This window comes from Vombatus ursinus, unplaced genomic scaffold, assembly GCF_900497805.2.
Source record: "Vombatus ursinus unplaced genomic scaffold, bare-nosed wombat genome assembly UNPS02014798.1, whole genome shotgun sequence".
Lineage (NCBI taxonomy): Eukaryota > Metazoa > Chordata > Mammalia > Diprotodontia > Vombatidae > Vombatus > Vombatus ursinus.
In genome coordinates, this window is record NW_020954576.1 from 43,360,559 (window position 1) to 43,383,595 (window position 23,037).

Below are 23,037 nucleotides of genomic sequence, written 5' to 3' on the forward strand. Positions count from 1 at the left end.
TTCTGGTTGCTGGGTCTGCTAAATTGTAGGGTAGTTGGGCAAGGAGTTTTCATTCTGGGAATACAAGAGAATGATACTTTAGGTCTGAATTAAACTTTGTGTTTCTGAAAAAGACAGATGACTTAAAATGTTTTTATTAGAATATCTTTTGTTTTTACATCATTGTCATTTCCAAATATGCCCTTTTTTTCTCTACCCAGAGACCATCTTTTATAACAAAGAATAAAAAAGAAAGCTAAAAAAGCGGTTGAGTAAAGCTGCACAAAACTGAGTCTGACAGTATGTGAAATGTTCCATTATGCACAGTACCCCTTGAAAGAAGTGGGAGATGCCCCTTTTCTCATTTCTTTGTAAAGCCCACACTTGGTCTTTATCATTATGCAACACTCAGGGCTTTTTTTTTTCTTCTTTGTAGTAGTTATTGCATACGTTGCTTTCCTGATTCTGATTATTTCACTTTGAATCAAATAATGTCTGCCCATGCTTCTCTGAAGTCTTTATATTCATTGTTTCTTATAATGCAGTAATATTGCCAAGATTTCTTTGGCTGGGAGTTCCCAGTGCAGGTCTCGGTTGAGCCACATATTCAGATATGGTAGGAAGAAGTGGTCTAGGAGATGAATCACTCATGTGGAGGAATATATCTTCCTTAGACTGTGAGCTCCTCCTAGCTGTCCTCCTGGCATACAGTAGGGTCTTAATAAATGTTTGTTCCCTTCCCAACAAGTAGTCATTTAGCCTTTACTGTGAAACACACTGGAGAACTTACTGTCATGGCACTTTTGGATAGTACTAATTATTAAGAAGTTTTTCCTTATGGTTAGCTGAAATCTGCTGTTCTGAAGCTGGTTCTAGAACTGCCTTGTGGTGACAAGTTGAATAAGTTTTACTCCTTTTTCATATGACAATCTTTTGGATTTGATGAATACCATCATGTCTCTCAAACAAAACCCTTTTCTAGGTTATCTCCAGTTCTGTTAACAGACCAAGTGGCAATGTCCTGAGGCCCCTCACTACCATCTTGACTGCCCCTTCCTGGACATGCACCAACTTGTCAGTGATCCTCCTAAAATGTGACACTGAAAACCAGAGAGAATGCTACACATGGGCTCAACAATCCATCTGGAACTCAAGACTCAGCTCCACCACCATCTATAATATAAAGCCTTTCCTGGTTCCTCCCAGCTGCTAGTGCACCCTCTTCCCAAACTACCTTGTATTAAATCTGTACATATTTTTAAATACATATATGTACATATGGTATCTCCCCCATTTTAATGTAAGCTCCTTATTGTTTCACTTCAATTCTTCTTTTAGATTCCTCTCTCTCACACCCCCATATTCAACCTGTTACCAAGGTCTGTTGATTTCTCACTTCCAACACTTTCCAAGGCACTCCTTTGTGTCCGCTGATACTGCCACCACCCTGGTGTAGGCTCTCATCACCTCTCTTTAGAGCCAGTAGAGCCTATTTTCTCCATTACCAACCTTTCCCTCTGTCCTCTGATCACCATCCAACCCACAGCTCATCTGAAATAATCTAAGGCTATCCACTTGTTTCTCTGTCGCTACTTCTGTGATCCTTGGTCTCTGAAACTGACCTTCCACAAAGAAGGACTTTCATCCTCTAGCTGATAGATATTGAAAAATTGCTCTAGGCTTTTCCCATGTCCTCCAAGTCACAGAATTATCTCTAGTCTTCACAAATATCACCCCCCTATGATCTTAGATTCCGTGATTTCTTTTCTTTTCTTTTCTTTTTTTTAAACTAGGCAGTGGGGCTAAGTGACTTGCCCAGGGTCACACAGCTAGTAAGTGTCACCACATTTGAACTCAGGTCCTCCTGACTGTACCACTTAGCTGCCCTGGATCCCGTGATTTCAAGGCCAAATATGACATCAGAGGCAAATCTCTAGAGGCTGTCCATTAACTGCCTCTTATTCAAGTCAGTTCCCTGCTACTATCACAGTGTTGGGGGGTGAGGTTGGGGCATACAAATACTCTCTCCTAGGCAGGGCATGGATAGTCTCCTGGGAAGCTTCTTAACTTGGGGCAGACAGTTCTGTAAATATGTACTGACAACTGTACTTTTCATTCACCATCACTTTCTGTCTATCCCATACATGCCATAGTGTTTTAATGCCATAGATATAGAGGCAGAAAGGACCTCAGAGGCCATGTAGTTCAATGCCCTAATTTTACAGATGAGAAAACTGAGGCCTAGGTAGGTTGAATGATTTGCCTAAGACCATATAGGTAATAAGCACCAGAGGTAGAATTTTATCCCACATACTCGGATTTCTTAACCAGTGCTCTTTTCTCTATATCACACTGCCCATGATGCCATGTATTTCATGGCATCTCTAGACAATTCCTCCTTTTGCAAGAAAGCCTTGACCTTTATTTCTATTTTTTTCATCTTTGGTGCTGAGGACTAGTGATTAGATACTAAGTACTCTCTCAAACTTGCAACACTGCAGGAGTATTGGAATGCCTGTTGAGTTTAGACAATTTATGTAACTTAGATAACATGATATGGTATTTCCCCAAATTAGAGAGCATCTCTAAGTACACTCTCAATATCCTTGTCCCCCAGTGTATTAGTCAAACCAAATACTACGTGTTGCCTCTGGTGAGGCAAGTACATCATTTCATACCGACTTTCCAATCCCTGGACTGACAGCGTTAGTTTTGGTTTAAATAATAATTACAGTGTGCAGAGGAGTGCAACAAATATCAGTGCTAAAGCATACAATGTGAAAAATTGTCAAAGTTATATATCTCTAGCATAAGTTTAGAGCATAAGCATGCAATTAGAGGTACAATAAAATACAGCTGTTTGGTTCAGAATGAGAGACCCAGTAAAACTAGACAAAAATTTTTTTGTAAAAAATAAAATCAAGAAAGTTCAGTCACAGGAAGTGCCTGATGTATTCTAAGCTGACCTGAAAAATTTTTACATTTTAAAAAATATCCTAAAGTCCTCTGGGTCTACGCAACATCATGCTTCAATCAAATATAGGCAGCCATGCACACCAACCAAAACCAGAAACCACCAAGTTCTCTGTAACTATCAAAAGAATGATTCCCTCTCACCCTCTAATTTCCTCTCTCTCTCTCTCTCTCTCTCTCTCTCTCTCTCTCTCTCTCTCTCCCTCTCTCTCCTTCCCTCTCTTTCTGGGGGGAGTGGACAATATAAATATAGGAGATTTGGTGTGGATTTACCCATTCAAATCACAACTCAGTCCTCTTTCTATTCTAACAATGCATTGATGTGCTATGTTAGTAGTGTTATACTGGAAAAGGCCAAGGTCCCCCACTGCATCCTGGGCCATCTCCAGTTGTCCTGATTTATGTCTTGCCAGTGGACCCAGATGGCTCCAAAGGAGAAAGTGAGACTGGTGACTTTGCACAGCCCTCCCTCACTTAAATCCAATTCACTTGCAAGTCATGGCATCACCTTCCTGATGTCATGGTCCTCTTCCAGAACTGAGGACAAACATCAACCACAACTGGACCAGGAAGCAGGGATTGTCACTACTTACTGGCTCCCGTCCTCGTGGGAGGTACTACTCCTTCTCTACCCCTCCCCTCATGTATGACTTTCTCTCCAGTCACACCCCCAGCTTCTTTCATCCAGAGGGATGGTTGTCCTTTCAACCTTCAAAGGGAAGATAATGGGAAGAGAATATGGTCAAGATGCCACCTCTCATACCAAGTTATCATAGACCAACCCCACCAAAACAGCTGGCTTACTTTGTCTAGAAATCTCCAGGTCTAAATTTTTTCTCTTTATTCTGGGAAGATGTAAAATTGAACTAACAATTTTATCATCAATAATTGTGAGTTCTCAGCCACAAAAGTTGCTCTAGAGGATATATACTATACTTAAAATCTCTCTCATGAATTTTCTTTCCTTTGTGACATTTGAGTAATGAAATATGTAGATTGGTAATGAAATAGTTAACCACACTTATCATACCTAAAATACAAAAAGAAAGAGAAAGCAAATCAACTCTTAAGAAAAAGATTTAGGGAATAGGCACACCTCTTTTGCAAAGGGAGAGGCAAGTGAAGAGGGAGGGGGAGCACGAGGAATCAGCCTTGGCAGTTCAAACAGTTTCAGTAAATCCACTCTCTGTTATGTGCTCCTGCTGCATTCATGGCCCATACATAACCTCTAGCTGAAAGTTTCATTCCTGGTGCTTTATCTTCACAGCTCCTGGGACACACCTCTTGATTACTAGAACAGCTGACCAGTCAAAGAGCCACTCCCTCCACCTGCTTCTGCTACTAACATGGGCTCTCCCCAGCTCCATTCTCCTTTTGCTCAGCTTCAGCAGCTCCCTTCCTCTCTTTTTATGAGAGTGACTGGTGAGTCAGTCAAAGTCTGGATGCATCAATCCAAAGTCAGGGGTATCTCCCTAAAGGTTGAGGAGAAAAATGCTGGGGGATTTCCATTCTGACCAACAGGCATACATCTCAGGTGGGTGCATATCTCCTTGGCAACATCAAACGCTGCTACACGAACTAAGCTCCTGACCTTGTGCCATCTCTATTACCTTTCAGGTGAGATCCTTTGCAAATACATCACTACATTATTTCATGGTCCAGATCTGAGATTTTATTGGTTTCCAATGAAGAAACTCCCTCTGCCAATGCAGATCAGCAACTCTTCTGCAACTTATATGTAGGTAGTTGTGTGGGGAACTGATAAGTAACTAGCCCAGAGTCATAAAAAGTATTCATAAGAGATCGTCATGAGCCAGAGGCTAGATTTGTATCCATTATGCTATAATGTTTCTTAATCACAATGTTAAAAAATGACTACAAAATATTATATTACTTGCCTTCTTAATGACTGGGGAAGAAGCAGGAGGGAGGAAGAGAATTTGGAATTCAAAATTTTAAAAAAGTGCTAAAATGAATAAAAATTAAAATAAATGAATCATATATATGCATATAGACATGTACATATATACACATGTATATATGTGTATACATATGTATGTATATGTGTGTATATATATATATATATACATATAGACCTACATACATATACTCAATATGGACATCTCCTCTTAGCCCATGTGATCCTTATGTTCAGGTTCAATCCCTTTTGTGCAAGCAAGTTAAAAGTTTTGAAATTCAATTTCTCCTCCCAGTTGCTTCCACAGGGTGCTAGTCCAGTCAAGGAAGGTGACTCAGGAACTCAGGGATCTTTGGAGGCTCTTCACCTTTCTCTCCATGCAACTCAGGTCTGTCTAGACAGCCATAGTACTTTTCTCATGTATTCATATGCATCTCTGTCCTCTTTTACACTGGCAAATATGAGAGAGAAAGAGATTTATACAGTTTAGAAACAGCCTAGGTCTAAGTCCTGTCCAAGAGGTCAGAAGAGAAAGACGCATAGAATACTCAGAGCTGGGTACCATTTCCTCAGGTCCCTCTCTTGCATTCAGTTCAGCCCTTCTTTCAAATTGTTTATCTTTCAACATTTTTTTCTTTCAATTTTATTAATCTCTCTTTTGCTTTTCAAGATTTCCATTTTGGTGTTTAATTGAGAATTTAAAATTTGTTCCTTTTCTAGTTTTTTTTAAGTTGCATGCTCAATTAATTGATCTGTTCTTTTCATCTTTTATTGATATATGTGTTTAGAGATAGAAAATTTCCCTTAAGTATTTCTTTGCATCCTATAAATTTTGGTATTATGTCTCATTGTCATTCTCTTTAATGAAATTATTAATTATTTCTATAATTTGTTTTTTGACCCATTGATTCCTTAAGATTAAATAACTTAGTTTCCAATTAATAGTTGATATATGCTTCCATGGCCCTTTATTGAATATAATTTTTATTGAATTATGGTCTGAAAAGAGTGCATTTAATATTTCTGCTTTTCTGCATTTGGGTATGAGGTTTTTAATTCCCTAATACATGGTCATTTTTTGTGAAGGTGCCATGTAAAGCTGAGAAAAAGGTATATTCTTTTCTATTCCCATTTAGTTTTCTGTAGAGGTCTATCATATCTAACTTTCCTTCCACTCTCCCCTCCTCCCCCATCATTTCTCTGGCTTCAAAGCTTTATGGAAAGAACCCTCAAGCTTTCTCCCACTCCTGGTTTTGTATACTATTATCTCCAGAAGTCACACTTTTTAAACCACCCATTTCCCTAAACACCCCTACCAAAGTCCTCACCTAGTGAAATCACAGCACTGCAGCCAGACATATAGACTTCTGGGAAATATAGTCCAGGGAATCTCTCTCAATGAGGCCCAAGTAACATGGGGCATAAAGTCCTAGGGACTTTTCTTAGGTATACCTACTACAACCAAAAACTTTATGTCATATTAGACTTTAGTCTTTCTTATCCTGTTCTTATAAGCCTTTGCCATTCTGTAGACACAATCCCCTTTTCTTCCTCATGATAATCAATTGTGAGACTGTCACCAGATTTTCTTTTTCGAAAGCGTCTTGTTTCCCTTGCACCAACACTGAAATCTGTTTTGCTAAAGTCTACATTCAAGAAACATTTATTAAGTAACTACTATATGTAAGACACTGAATATATTAAGTTATGCTATCATAAATTCTAAGATGGCATGGTCATTGGCTCCCAAGATTCCTATCATTTTCCAATCCACTTGCTTATTGTTCTGAATCAGGACAAGAATAGCAATTACTGTCATTACTTCCTCTACCTTCTGAAAGATGAAGTTATCATCAAGGTAAGGCAAGAATTTATCAGCTACCCTTTAGCAGAGGCAGACCTCCAGAAGATGACTGGTCAGTTAAAATCTCCCATCATAATTATATCTTGCCTTAGTTCCAGGTTTATTATCTACGTCAGCAACACCTTATCTAATTTGTCCTTCTGGCCTGGTATATTGCAGTGAACCACAATCTCACCTATTTCTGTTGCCTTCAATCCTTACCCACACTCCTCAGCACTACATTCAAGTTTTATGGATTTTAATAAAATGTAAGTAAGAATTGTAACATTAGAACTAGAAAAAACTTTAGAAATCACCTATATCAGGTATTCTTTTTAAAATTTTTTTATTAATTTATTTTTAATTTTCAACAATCATTTCCATAAGCTTTTGAGTTTTACATTTTCACCTCCCCCCTCCCCAAACCCTTCGCCAAGATGGCATGCAATCTGATATAGGCTTTACATATACATTCCTATTAAACATATTTTCACATTAGTCATGTAAAGAAGAATTAGAACCAATAGGAGGAGCCACAAGAAAAGAGAAACAAAACAAAACAGAAAAAAAAGAGCAAATAGTATGCTTTGACTTGCATTCCAACTCCATAGTTATTTCTCTGGATGTAGATAGCATTTTCCATCATGAGACTTTTGGAGATGTCCTTTCATTGCTAAGAAGGGCTAAGTCTATCAAGTTTAGTCATCACACAACGTAGCTGTTACTGTGTACAACATTCTCCTGGTTCTGCTCATTTTACTCAGCATCAGACCATACAAGTCTTTCCAGGTTTTTCTGAAGTCAGCCTGTTCATCATTTCTTAATAGCACAATAGTATTCCATTACATTCATGTACCACAACTTGTTCAGCCATTTCCCAGTTGATGGGCATCCTCTCAATTTCCAGTTCTTTGCTACCACAAAAAGAGCTGCTGGAAATATTTTTGTATGTGTGGGCCTTTTCCCATTTTTATGTATATCAGGTATTATCCTTTTTTTTGGTCACAGACTTCTTTGGCAGTTTAGTGGTGTCCTAAAAGTCTTCATACAGACTTTTGGGATACTGTGTGTGTGTGTGTGTGTGTGTGTGTGTGCAGTGCAGGAAAGTTCCAACGAAGAGTAGCAAAGACAAATGGGAACAGCAATTCACAAAATATTATACACACAAGGGGAACAGATGAAGAGATGCCAACAAGGAACACCCTCTGGGTGCATCCCCCATCCCCCTCAGAAAGCAGCGAAAAATAGTTGCTCGGGAAGTGGAAACACATGATAGTTTTTGCATTTATGTGTTTTTAGACAAAGAGCTGATTGGCATCAATAAGAGATTCCCTTTTCACTCACAGAGAAAGTCACATACTTCAAAATGCCTAATAGTCAGTGATATGGCATTGGAGCTCAGGAGGACATTGGGACTGGGTATACAGATGTGGGGGTGATCTACACGTAGATGATAATTAACCCCATTGGAGATGATGAGGTTGCCAAGTGAGGAGGGTGGAGAGAAGGTAATCCATAACAAAGTCCTCCAAAGACCCTTAGGCCCCCTTTTCCTTTGCCAATGGTGGTGGGAGGATCCCATCCAGGCCCCACTGTCTTGAAGAAGGGATATTGCTGCTCACACTGTTTGGAAGAGCAGGAAATCAGCAACTACAGACCTCAAGGCCTTATCATTTGCCTTGTTGCTGTATCCCCCAGGCCTCTGGACCCTGTTATCTGATCTACAGATGCATCCTAGAGGTAATGTGGTACAGTGGAATCTCTGCTAGATTTGGATCCAGAAGACCTAGGCTCAGATCCTGATGCTGCAATTTACTAGTTGTGTAACCTTTTCATATCAATTCTATGGGTCTCAGTTTCCTCATCTGTAAAATGAAAAGATTTGATTATATGGTCTCTCATGTCCCTTCCAGCTCAAAATCTATGATTTTACGATCCTAAAGACCCTTGGGGATTGACATCTGCCCTTCTGATGTACACTTTTGTAGGACTGATGTAGGACTTTCAGGTCTTTCCATCCATCCTGGACATAAATTCTCTTATATATATCGAGGCAACTAGGTGGTTAATTGGACAGAGCTCTGTGACTGGGGTCAGGAAGACCTGAATTCAAACCCAGCCTCAGACACTTAGGAGCTGTGTGACCCTGAACAAGTCATTTAATTGCTATTTGCCTCAGTTTCCTCAACTGTAAAATGGGAATAATAATAACCTCCCAGGGTTGTTATGAGGAACAATTTGAAATAATATTTATAAAGGTCTTAGGACAATACCAGGCACATAGTAGGCTTTATATAAATGTCTTTTCCCTGTCTTTTCTTCCTTTTCCCCTTCCATTTTTAGAGGTATTATGTTTCCCAAGTAAGATAACCACTTTTTGAATTGCTTTTCAATTTTGTCACCAGCACTTAGCACAGTGCTTGACATACAGTAAGCACTTAATAAATGCTCATTCATTCATTCATTTATCCACATGCTGTCCCCCATGCCTGGAATACACTCTCTTCTTCTCTGCTTCTTAGAATCTTCAGTATTATTTAAGTCTCAGTTTAAATTCTTTTTTCTACCCTCGACCTTTTGTGATCTCCCCAGCTGCTAATATCTCTCTCCTCCAAATTATCTTGTATTTATTTTGAATGAATGAATGCAAAAAGTACTTATTAAGCATTGACTGTGTGCCAGGCTCTATGATAAGTGCTGGTGATAAAAACGTAAAAGAGATAGTCCCAGTCCTCAAAGATATTTATTCAAACAGGGGAAGGCAACACATATAGAAGAGTGTTGGCCAGGAGGTTGTGTTTTGGTTTGGGAAGTCACAGGGATGGTAAACGATGCCTACAATGGCAATTGGTTGACTTGTCTTTTCCAGGAATGGCACTGATGTTTTGATGTTTGTTGTTTCTAGCTCTTCAGAGCTAGAAATGGAAAGTGGAGAGCAGGGTCTTTGCACTTGGTAGCATGGCATGAAGATGACTTGAGAAACAGCCTAATGAAACAACCTGAATCTGGGCTAGATATAGCAATGCTAGGGCCCATAGGTGGGAACTGAATGCTAGGGTGGAGGTATTGGGCTGAAATGAGCAAACATAAGATGATTTGTATACACTTATTTATGTATACATTGTCATATGCCCAGTAGTACATAAACTCCTTGAGAGCAGGTAAGGTTTCATTTTTTTCTTTGTGTCTCTAGCACCCAGCATAGTGACTAGCACATAAAAGGTACTTAATAAGTGTTTGTTGATTGAATGATTACATATAATCTATACAATTGATCCACGGAACATTTGCTATGTGTATTATGACTTTATATACTATATAGTCTTTTTTGCTAAGCAATTCCAAAGTGGATATGTCTACATATAAATCATATATAAATCTATGTCTATATGTAGTTTGAGATTGATATTTGAATTCTGTGTATTCATAAAATTGTCTTTGACTATTTTGTATGCCAGTTTATGAATATTTATGAAGTGCATCCATAAACTTTTCTTCAATCTGTTAACAAATACACTTTAGTACCTAGTTTTATTTGTAGGGTTTACTGCCTTTCTTACTAGGAAAGGGGGTGGATAGTATAGGAAAAATAGCACATTTTATACTGGTAGGAATGCAGGGCAAAGATTTCTAGCTCATCCCTATCCTGTAAATCTTGATAAGTGAAACTCCAAAGTAATTTGTGTGGCTCAGTTCTAGTGGTTAGTGGCATGATGATAACTGAAAGGAGTTTTCTCAGTTCAATCCAATACACTGGTCTAGGAGAGATTTTGCTGAGACAGAAGCAAAGGAGTCAGAAGATAGATTTGACAAAGAATTGTGGCAGGCTGGCTGGATATGGTTGTGAGTCTGACTTACAAAAGGATTGTGATAGCCTTGGGCTAAAGACAGCTAGTTGGGGCAGTGGATAGAGTTCTGGGCCTGGAGTTGCAAAAACCTGAGTTCAAATACTGCCTCAGCTGTTTGACCTTAGTCAAGTCACTTAACCTCTCAGTTTCCTCAACTGCAAAATGAAGATAATAATAACACCTACTTCCCAGGATTGTTGTGAGGATCAAAGAAATAATATTTATAAAACATTGAGCACAGTGCCTGGCACATAGAAAGTGCTGTATAAATGCTTGTTCCCTTCCCCTTCTGTATGGGACAGGGGCACAAAAAGAATTGTGACTGCTCTCCAACAGAAAAGGGGGAAATACATAGTAGCTGCAATTCAACAGATAATCAGAAGATGGCAGCAGCTCATTGGAAAATCAACATCACAACTCAAAAGCTCATCAGGGAGCCAACAGATGTTAGTAAAACCGAGAAAATAGACCAACAAATGACTCATGTACCTTGCAGCTCAATTGAAAAACAAACAGACAAACAGCAATTTACTGCTTGGTAGATAAAGTAGCCTAGCAGAATGTGGTTTGACCTTCATTCTTGAAACGGACATGACATCTGGATCTCCTGGATTGGACAACAATAGGTCTCTGCTGAAGTAACACTTCATGGTTATTTTTTAGGCCCTCCTGGCCTAAAGTGGATGTAAGTAGTAACTGTTTCTATTTTGACCAGCAACCGTGAGGGTCTTCCCCTCCCTGTTAGATTTTTTTTTTTTTTATTGAAGGGGCCATCCCTTGACTCACTTCTTAAAAGAGGCCTATTCACTGGATGGTCATTGACTCACTCAAAGTGAGAACCTGGAAAAAACCTTAGCTTAAGAGGGCCACGGTCTCCCACTGCATACTGGGCCATCTCCAGTCATCCTTATTGGTATCTGGGCACTGGACCCAGATGGCTCTGGAGGAGAAAGTGAGGCTGGTGACTTTGCGCAGCCCTCTCTCACTCAAATCAAAGTCAATTGCAAGTCATGGCATCATCTCCCTGATGTCATGGTCCTCTTCGGGAACAAAGGACAAACCACAAATAAGCCCAGCAGATTATATCCAGAGGAGCAGATGACATTAGCAGCTGAGTATATGAAGCAAGTAGCAACTCTGGAGGCAAAAGGGAGTTTCAGATGGGATGAAACCATAATAGTATGTTCCTTCACCATGTGTGCTCTCTGTGCATTATCTCCTCTTCAGTTGCTGGTGTGGGAATCTGCAGTTGAGTGTGCCTCAATGAATTTGGGGAGATTTTCTTTATTATTCATTTGGTGATGCTGTTTAAGTGCCCTTTGCGATGAATTAGTGTTTTTTTCTGATAAAAGAGAAACATCAGTGGTTTTGAATAAATGCTGACCCAAATGCTTATGCCTAGTACCATGGAGCTTTTAGGGGCTTACATTTGAAGGGGCTCCAGCGTACAAAAAAGAAACATAGCTTTTGGAAATTTTTTTTTATTGACAAAATCTTTGTTTATTCCCTCTCCTTCTCCTTCCGTGATGATGATTTACTTCCGAATTTTTAGCTTAAACTATGATGAAATCTGAAGAAAAAGGGAGCTTGGTAACCTCAAAAATTCTGTTTTGTGAGAGATTATTAGGTTAGGATTTTTTTTTTGTTCTTGATTTGTGATTTCATCAGTGTGGAGAAGTCCCATATGAGGTACTCCCTTCACTAGCTGTTATGAAATTTTTAGTCTTGGAGAGGTGCCAGGGGTACTGAAAAATGTAAGTGATTTACCAAGAGTCACACAGTCAGTATCCATTAGGATTTGACCTGAGGGCTTCCTGCCTCTGAAGCTATCTCTCTGTCTGCTATGCCACATTGTTTCTGCCACATCATTAGATGTTTAACCATGGACAATGCCTGTAGTCTCATGTCTCTAAGGCATTGAGAAAGGTCTAGAATTTATTTTTCTGTATTGTTGGAGATTTTGCTTCTATGAAGAACAATGAAACTGTCTTACACAGTCCTGGTTAAGTGCCTATCCAAGCTCCCAGTACTAATGGAACTGTTGATTTCTTGTTATGTTGTCTATGTTATAATTTGATGATATAAAATATTCCTGTATTGTTCGAATTGGATTCCACATTGAGACATAGATAGAGGATGGGTAAGCTATTTCTTTGTGACGCAAAGCTCCGCCTTTGATGATCTTCAATGCACATTCCTCCTTTGGAGATGGATTTACATTTTCCACAATCCCAGAAAGAGATTTTACAGCTGAATCTGAAGAGGGAGAGACATGAAAAGTTGGGTTACCAAAATCAGAGGTGTATACTGCATAACATAAGGTCAATACCAGAAGCTGTAATGTTTCTGGTGTTTCCCTATTGTCTATTTTACCACCCAGTGCTGGTCTCACCTGTGTTTATGAAGCCAAGGATGCAGAGTGTGATGGATACGTTGACATTCAATAATTGTAATTCTTTTTGCAGTGAAGAATAGAATCCATCTAGAGCAAACTTGGTTGCTGAGTACTCAGCAATAAGTGGTGCAATTATTTTCCCTAGACAACAAGCAGAAATTGACGACTGAGGACTATACCTCTTACCACTGAAAAAGCTGATTTCTTCTGTCTTCTCACCCAGTTGTGTTATTTGGGGAAAGCTTAATTCCAGAATCTCAGAGTTGGAAGGGCCATCAGAGGCCATCTAGCCTAGGTAATTTATGACCAATAATTCCCTCAATAATATCACTAACCTGTCCTCCTCCCCTCTGCTTGAAGAGCCCTGGAGCCTGTTGTATTCCCCCAGTCCATCCTACTTTTGAATAGCTCTGGTCATTCTGCAGTTTCCCCTTAAAAATCCAACCTCTATGTAATACCCATCCATTACTTTTAGTTTTGCCATCTCTAGGCAAGCAGAACCAGTTTAATCCTTTCACATACAGAAATAGGTTTTAGAGTGGGTTGAAGATTCAGCCAGACCTGGAAGCAGGGTCAAATCAAAGTTCAGGGGTGGGAAACCTGCAGCCTCAAGGTCACATGTGACCCTCTAGCTCCTCAAGTGTAGCCCTTTGACTGAATCCCTTGAATTTGGCCCTTTGAATTGACTGAAACAAAATAAATTTGTTCTGTGAAGTTTGAATTTAGTCAAAGGGCCACCTTTGAGAACCTAGAGTGCCACATGTGGCTTTCAGGTCGCAAGTTCCCCACCCCTGGTTTAAATGAGCTTTGTTTAGCATCCAGACTAGTTCAGTCAGCCAGTCAACTAGAATTTATTAAGCACCTATTATAAGACAGACAACACTCTGTAATTCTTCCTTTTATATATATATATGTTTTTTTGTTTTATTCTACTCAGTTTCCAGATCTGAAAAGTGAAAATGTTTATTACTAAGAAATTAAGAAGCTGTGAAACAGGTGCATACAATCACCAAAGAGAGAAGAAATTTGTTTTCCAATTTCTGTTGGGTGAATGATTCAACTTGCCTAATCAGAGAACATGGCCATGTAGTTGGAGAGAATGAGATGTGGAGTTGAGGAATGAGAAATGTGTAGGATTGATTTTGTTTGTTTCTAGCCACCCCCATTTCTTTTTCTAAAAAAAAATTTGTTTTAATCATCTAAAATCTGTCTTCCCACCTTTCCCACCCTGTCCCAAAGGGAGAACACAAGAAAAAAAAACCCATTACAAACATGTATAGTCAGTCAATATCCACATTGCCTGGGTCCAAAAAAATTGTCTCATTCTGTACTGAGTGCTTCATCTATGTATCATGATATGGATAGCATATTAAATTATTAATCCTCTGGAATTGTGGTTGGTCATTATGCTGATAAAAGACCAGCACAATAATTTTCCACAGAATTTATTTATTTATTTATTTTGAGGCAATGGGGGTTAAGTGACTTGCCCAGGGTCACACAGCTACTGAGTGTTATGTGTTCTGAAACCAGAGTTGAACTCAGGTCCTCCTGACTCCAAGGCTGGAACTCTATCCACTGCGCCACCTAGCTGCCGCTTTCCATAGCATTTATATGCCATACCTTGCTCATCTATTCCCTAATTTATGGGCACCTTCTCAGATCCCCATTCTTTGCCGCTTCAAAGAGCTATAAATACTTTTGTGCATCCTTAGATTTTGTTTTGCTTGGGACTAAGCCCTCCCTGAATCTTTGTTGTTGTTGAGTTGTTTCAGTCATGTTTGACTCTTTATGATACCATTTGGGGTTTTCTTGGCAAATATACTGTAGTGGTTTGCCATTTCCTTCTCATTTTAGAGATAAGGGCGGAATTTCCAACAATTTCTGAAATGGCCCAAAACATACTTCTGCCATTTTGTACTATGTATTTATTGCAAAGTGGAGTTCTCAGCATTAACGATTATAAAATCAAAATGTCTATCTACTGAAAAACGTTGAAGATACTCTATGTCCTGCAGTATCAAATATTCTACCAAAATTTAATTCTTTGTGTAAAAATAAACAAGCACATTCATCTCATTAGTATGCAAATTTGCTTTTTTCTTTAATAAATGGTAAAGTTATATGTATACCAAAGAATTGTTTTAAAGTAAATTTCTTTGTGATTTATTATCAGTATATGTTTGATTTGTATACCTATTTCATATACCTATATGCCTGGGGTCTTGCAAAAATTTCTCAGGTGAAAAGTGGTCACGAGTGGAAAAAGTTTAAGAAGCCCTGGTATAAAGGATACTTGTGAAGAGGATCTTGGCCTTACCAGTTCCTACCACTCCACCATCTTGCCTCTGCTACCATCAGCCCCCATTTCTGCCGGGAAAATACCATCATCTCTTCTTTCTAGTCCCTCCGGATATATAACAATTTTTTTTAAATCAGTAGAAAAGAGAAAGTGCATGTACACAGACACACACACACACACACACACACACACACATTTTTGCCATGACAAACTTGAAACTTTAAAAGTACCCAAGAGAGCAGCTAAGTATTTATTTTTGGTTTCAAATGCTGATTTTGTTGGTGTAGGGAACTTCCATTGAAGAAATTTTCTCTACCAATGTCAATCAGTATCTATTCAGCAATTTATATTCTTAAAGAGTGAGATTAAATGACTTGCTTAAGTTTCCCCAGCCACGGTATGTCAGTATGGGAACCCGAACCTAGGTCTTTCTTACTCCAAGACCAGTTCCCTTTTATGCCACCCACCATTGCTCAGTGTGAAGTTTTCAGTCTGGAAGAAGAAATTACTGCCAGAGAAAAAAAATTGAGCATAAATAAAAAAGATATTAATAAAAATAGAAAAGAAATTCTGAAAAGTTGAGTTTGAGTTCTATTCATACCACTTAATTAGCTACATATAATCTTAGACAAGTTACTAATTCTTTTGTCTTTTCTGTAAAATAATAACTTCCTGAAGGTATCTTTTGAAGATTGAATGAAATAGTGTCTGGGAAAGACTTTAGTGAAGAGTAAATTTGTATATAAATCATGAATGTGAGGCATTATTATGATTTCACACTACTTTTTCTCATGACCTCTAAGTTTTCCGCAGATGATCTTCCATTTCCAGCCTCCATGCCGTGGCATAAGCTCTTACTCCCCACATCAGGAATGCTCTATCTTCTCTCCTTTGCCTTTTGGAATCTTTATTCAGTCTTAAATCTCAGCTCCAATTCCAACTCCTCCTCCAAGAGGTTTTTCCTGATTTTCCCCCATTCCTCAACCCTAGAGTTTGTTTATAATAAGAAGTAATTTCTAAGGGAGTGGGAACTAATTCTGGAGTGAGTAGTGAGGGGGGAATCTACCTATCTATCTATCTATCTATCTATCTATCTATCTATCTATCTATCTATCTACCTATCTATCTATCCACCTATATCTACTGATGAAGGCTGTTCCTTTATTGCCCTTGAATCCCCTAGTACATTCTTAATAAATTTTTATTGAATTCTTGACTTCCCTTACTTCCTTTAAGTTCCAACTAAACATATTATTATTTTTTTTTACAGGAGGCCTTTCCCAATCCTTCTTAATTCTAATATCTTTTCTCTTTAAATTATTTCCTTTTTATCTTGTATAGAGCTTGTTTGTACATATTTATTTGCTTATTATCTAACTAATTAGATTGTGAGCTCCTTGAAGGCAGGAACTGTTTTTTAACTCCTTTTGTATCTCTAGCACTTAGCATAGTGCCAGGCACACAGTAAGTGCTTAATAAATGTTTACTGATTAACTGAATTGAATGCTAAATAATGATAACTTTTTTCCCCCAATCTCCTTTAAAGCCTTCTTTCTGTTGATATCTCCAGTTATGTTTGTATATATTTGTATATGTATATGTATGTGAACATATACATACATACACACATACATACATATGTGTGTAAAATCTTCCATACTAGACTGTGAGCTCCTTGAGAACAGAGGCTGGCTGTTTTTTTTTCCCTCCCTTTTTTTGTATCCCCACTGTTTAGCACAAGGCCTGGCACCCAGCAGGTGCTTAATGTTTGTTGACTTGTGGACATTCAGTTTGCTGGACTCAGCACCACACATACTGCGATCAGACACTTCTAGCTACTCCTTCCTTCACTGCCTAATGGGGTTTTTCCCCTTCTTTTCTGTTTGGGATACCCAAGTCCAGCTGAAGCTTTTCCCTCTCCACAATCCTGGTTATTCAAGGCAGCAACATCATATGCCTTTCTAGTATTTCTAAGCAATAATTAAAATTATTGCCAGAGAAGAATAATCTTCAAATGGTCCTCATATATCCAAAAAGGACTGAGATGTCCAATCTGTCACTCAGTGATATCTTCCTGGACTAGTCTCGCTGTTTCCTGGGCACTTGGCCTCTGATCAGCTCTGAGTTACTCCCCATTTGTTCTCCTTTCCAATCTTTCTTTATGGCTATTCCCAACAGATCATCAGCTTTCACCTAATCAAAAATTTTGATTAAATACTTTCCCTCAATAGCTCCCTCTTTCTCTTCATCCATTCCCCCTACAGAGTTCACTCACCAGGCCATATACTGGTACCTCCATCAGGCATGTCGTATTGCCTCTTTGTTAATCAATTCTGGTTAAATATAAACATAAATGAATCAACATTTTCCCTCTCCCCACAGATTCTATGATGCTGGGTTTAGGGAGGTAATTCCTAGCAAAATCAGATCAACTAGGCTCCTTTCCTATCTTTCACTCTCCTCTCTATCATTCCTCACTTACCTGCTATTGAGGAAACCACCACGATGCTTCCATTGGTGTCTTTCAGCATGGGTAGGGCAGCTGATGTCATGGTTACATAACTAAAGAAGTTGACATCCATTGATTTTTGAAAGCTGGCAACATCACCATTAAAAAACCTCAAATTTAGAGGTGCTATATGGTTTAGGATGAGCATGTCTAATCCCCCTGTAAGGGTCAGGCAAGAGAAACCATTTAAGTTTAGAGCCTTTTATTGACTTCTTAACCATCCCCTGTATAGACCCAGGGAGTTCCCCAGAAGAAGAAGAGCAGGGTTCAACCTTACCCATCAGCTTTTCTGCCTTAGTGACTACTTGCTCTGCAAAAACTAAGTCCTCCATGGTTCCAGGGATGAAGTGTGCTGAGGCTGCTCCTAGTTTCAAACATTCAGAGATGACCTGTAGTGGCAAATCATCATAAATTCTGCCTCTTTGAATCTTTAACTTCCTTCAAAGCCCAACTCATGTACCACCTCCCTGATTTTCTAATCACTAGTGCCTAGGACCAACCCTCTGAAATCACTTGTATTTACTTTGTATATATGTAGCATTAGAATGTAAGCTCCTTTAGGGCAGGGGTTGTTTTGTTTTTTGACTTTGTATTCCCAATGCCTGGCATGTAATAGGTGCATAGTAGATGCATACTGATTGATTTTTTAATTATTAATTCCTTTAGATCTTTATTAGGATTTTACCACAGGGTGAATAGTGCCATTTTAGAAGAATGAGTTAATTACAGAGGAAAGTTAGGACAAAGTCTTGTCTTTTAAGAGTTTATCATTCAATCCGGGAAGTAAGGAGGTTGTAAATGTATATTTTTGTTGGTAAATTAATTCTGAATAAATAATTGTGCATGGACATTATTCACTATTTAATGTGTTTGAGGGTTTAGCATAGAACACATATATATTATATATTGTATACGTTATTTTGTGAATATATGTGTGTGTGGGGTGAATGACAATGTATGTCTATGAGCGTAGAAGTTTTCTGATGCTTCTTACTTTCTTCAGCTTTGCCTCAGTCCGCGCTGTCACCACCAAGTGGGCTCCCATCCGTGCCAGGTGATAGGCTATTTGTTCTCCAATGCCTGTGCTGGCACCAGTGACAATCACCCTTTTCCCTTGGAGCATCTCTGGAAAACCCAAAATGGCAACAAGGAACATTATTGGTAGAAATAATCTCATATATCTTATCTTAGAAACAAGAGTCAGATGTAGTAGTTTTATTGGTTATATTTCAGGGTTTACAACTTCAGGGCTAGACTCAATTCAGTTTATTTCTTTTTTTTTTTAAATTTTAAAGTTTTTTTATTTTTAGGCAATTGGGGTCAAGTGACTTGCCCAGGGTCACACAGCTAGTAAGTGTCAAGTGTTTGGTCTGAGGCCGGATTTGAACTCAGGTCCTTCTGACTTTAGGGCCGGTACTCTATCCACTGCGCCACCTAGCTGCCCCACAATTCAGTTTATTTCAACAAATTCTAAATTTGAGTAAATATTTCTATTAAAGATTCTCTGAAGACCCAGATCCATACACATATAGTCATATACTCCTGGGCCTTTTTCACACTATGTTTTTGTATTCCAGGTTTTACTTCCTATCTATCTCTTCACCTGCTCACTTGGGGATCTGGACTTTGGATTAGCGAGCCTGAACCATTTTTAGCCCAGTTTAGACCCCATGGTGCCATCTTCATGCCATACTCCTCCACTTCATACTTAGCACTTCACCAGCTTTAATGAGGACTTAGTTTTCTGATTAGTGAGACTTGATCATTTCTTTCTTTTCTTTTCTTTTCTTTTTTTTTTTTTTGGCTAGGCAATTGGGTTTAAGTGACTTGCCCAAGGTTACACAGCTAGTAAGTGTTAAGTGTTTGTGGCTGGATTTGAACTCAGGTCCTCCTGACTCCAGGGCAGGTGCGCTATCCCCTGCTCCACCTAGCTGGCCCAGCCATTATCATTTCTAACTCAATCCGGAATTCCACACTGCTCTTACCCAGCACTCAGACAGTGGAACATTCCAGCTTGCAGAAAACAAAAAGAAGATGGAGGATTTGTGCCAGGGCAAGAAGAGATTCCAGACTGATCCAGGGGCACCTAGACCTTGTGAAGGATGTGAAAACAGGTGCCAATCGGCAGCTCTTTTACTCACTACTGAGTTCTGGATAACAGGTACAGAGAGGACTGAGGAAAAGTTCTCTACTTATGGGTAGTGTTCCAGAGTGAGAAGTAGATAATCTGAGGCTGTGTACTGAACTAGGCATAAGTTCAGAAACAAATAGCTGTATGGCTTTGATTCCAGGACCTGGTCTCCAGGCCAGGCTGAAGACTGTAGAGGAATAATTAGGGAAGGAGACCCAGACCAAAGAGGAACCTGCGGTTCTGTCAGCTGGAGTTCATAGAGTTTCCCCAGCTTGTTGACAGTGACCAAAACCAGCAGCAGGAGTTTGCAGAGCTCAGATGAAGAGGGAAGGGAGCAGACTTTACCTGAACCACACCACTTTTGGAGCACTGAAAGCTTATAAGTCCCCAGACTGAAGTGCCCCTGAGATCCCAGAATAAAGCAATTTTCAATTAATTTCCAAAAGCAGCAGAAGGATCCAAGAAGACAAAAGCTCAGTTCAGACATTGTCCCCAGTAGTGTGCAGATACTTGCTCCTAATATAAGGACTGAAATCAGGAAATAGGCTGAAAGAATGAACAAACCAAAAAAGAGAGAGAGAGAGAGAGAATCCTACCATAAAAAGGTATTATAGTGTCAGGGATATTGAAGACAAGAACCCCCCAAAAGAGAATGACTTCAAAACATTTAAAAGTAAAGTCTTAAAAAAATCACAGAATGAGCACAAGTCCAACCAAATTTGTTGGAGGAGATAAAACAAGAGTTTTAAAAAAGAGAGAGCTAGAAATGTTGATGAAAACAATATGAAAATGCTAGAGGAAAAAAATGGGAAAAGAAATGAGAGCTATAGAAGAAAAATTTGGAAAGAGAATCAATAACTTGGAATAAGAGTGCAAAGCTTGCCCAAGAAAATAACTCCCTGAAAATTAAAGTTGATTAAAAAGAAGTTAAAGTTATAATCCATGAGACAATGAAAAATATTAAGACAAAAAGACTGAAAAAATAGAAGAAAATATAAGACATCTTGTAGCAAAAACAATGGACCTGGAAATCAGATTGAGGATAGGTAATTTTAAAATCACTGGACTACCTGAATGCATGACTAAAGAAAGAGCTAGATATCACATTTCAAAAAATGGTAAAAGAAAACTACTAAGATCTCTTAAGAGCAGAAGGCAAAGTAAAAATGTTCACCTCCACTGTTCATTGTCCACTGTTCCCCTCTGGAAATAAAGCCCCAAATGAAAACTCCCAGGAATATTACAGTGAAAACCCAGAGCTCTCAGGTCAAGTTAAAAATACTGCAAGCAGACAGAAAGAAAAAAAAAAAGTTCTAAAGAGCCACAACCAGTCACACACAATTCAGCAGCCACAACATCAAAGAATGGTGAGCTTGGAATATGGTATTCCAGAAGGCAGAAAATATAGCCTTACAGCCAAAAATAACTTACTTAAAAAAAAAGACTTAGTATAATCCAACAGGTGGAGAAATGGATTTTTAATGAAAGAGAGGACTGCCAAGTATTTTTGATAAAAAAGCCAGAGGTAGTACAAACTTTGAAATACATACACAGAGGTCAAGAGAAGAATAAAAGGGCAAAAAATGAGTGAGCAATAATAAGGGAATAAACAATGTTAGGCTGTTTACACACTAAAATAAGGAGATGATACATGTATTACCTCATCTTTAGGGATCATAGATGGAGACTAATCAGACAGAGGGTCTGAGAGTGATTCTGCTATTTTGATGATCTTAAAAGAAGAATGGAAAGGGATGGAAAGAAGAATACACTCTGGGTGAGAAAAGGGAAGAGAGAGGAAGAATGGAGCAAATTATTTCACATAATTGGGGTGTGCAAGTAGAAGTCTATGTCAAAAGGAGGAGTGTGTGTGTGTGTGTGTGTGTGTGTGTGTGTGTGTGTGTGTGTAAATGGGCAAGGCTTCAATCTAATTCTCTTTTGAAATAGAGGAGCGAAGAATAGTCAAATGACACAGCTGGGTACAAAAATGCATCTTACCCAACAAGGAAACAGTAGGGAAAGGGGAGAATAAGAGGGAGGGTAAACTAAAGGAGGGTTAGAAGAAAAACAAACTCCTGAAGAGAGTGTGGGGAAAAAAGAAAAGGAAAAGTATCAAAGAATAGGATGGGGGTGGAGATAGGCAACACAATTTAACTGTCATAACTGAATGTGATTGGGATGAACTCATTCATAAAATGAAAGAGGATAGTAGAATGGTTTAGAAAATAAAATCTAACAATATATTATTTACAAGAAACACACTTGAAACAGAATGATTATATATATGGGGCTAGAGCAGAGTCTATTATGCTGGAGCTGAAGTTAAAAAAAAGGCAGGAGTAGTAATTATGTTCTCAGTCAAAAGAACTGCAAAAATTGACTTAGTTAAAAGAGATAAAAAGGTAAATTATATTTTGCTGAAAGGTACCATATGCAACAAATCAATATAAACACAAAATATAAATGCACCAAATGGCATGGCATCTAAAATTTTTTAAAAACTTATTTAGCATTTTATTTTTTCCCCAAATACATGTAAAATATTTTTTAATATTTGTTTTAAAAACTTTCTCCCTTTCTCCCTTTCTCCCACCCCCCCATTGAGAAGGCAAGCAATTTGATGTAGGTTACACATGTGTAGTCATCCAAAACATTTCCATATTAGTCATGTTGTGAAAGAAAACATAGACCAAAAAAATGCTCAAGAAAAACAAAGTAAAAAAATATGGTTCAGTCTATATCAGACACCATCAGTTCTTTCTTTGGGGATGGATAGCATTTTTCATCCTAAGTCCTTAAGAGTTATCTTGGATCCCTATATTACTGAGAATAGCTAAGTCATTCACAGTTAATCATCTTACAATACTGCTGTTACTTTGTACCCAGTACATTTCACTTTACATCAGTTCATATAAGTTTTTCCAGGTTTTTCTGAGAACATGCTCATCATTTCTGAGAGCATGCTCATTATTTCTTATAGCACAATAGTATTCCATCATAATCACACACCATAATTTGTTAAGCCATTTCCCAATTGTTAGACGTCCCCTCAATTTCTAATTCTCTGCCATCAGATAAGAGCTGCTATATATACACACACACACACACACACACACACACACACACACACACACACACA

At 38.6% G+C, this 23,037-nt stretch overlaps 1 protein-coding gene across 2 annotated transcripts in view; it reads right to left on the minus strand.

Moving 5' to 3' along the window:
- Window positions 1–12,155: 12,155 nt before the first annotated feature.
- Window positions 12,156–23,037, minus strand: part of HSD11B1 (hydroxysteroid 11-beta dehydrogenase 1) — a 21,225-nt gene continuing 10,343 nt past the window's right edge. Inside the window, exons 2-6 of one of the 2 annotated variants that reach the window (XM_027871611.1) lie at window positions 18,762–18,892; window positions 18,045–18,156; window positions 17,741–17,926; window positions 12,954–13,097; window positions 12,156–12,817 (exon numbers count right to left, since the gene is read on the minus strand). In XM_027871611.1, coding sequence (XP_027727412.1) covers window positions 12,591–12,817; window positions 12,954–13,097; window positions 17,741–17,926; window positions 18,045–18,156; window positions 18,762–18,892 — 800 coding nt within the window. In that variant the 3' untranslated portion in view covers window positions 12,156–12,590. The remainder of the gene's footprint in view (window positions 12,818–12,953; window positions 13,098–17,740; window positions 17,927–18,044; window positions 18,157–18,761; window positions 18,893–23,037) is intronic. The other variant, XM_027871613.1, reaches the window with a different exon arrangement.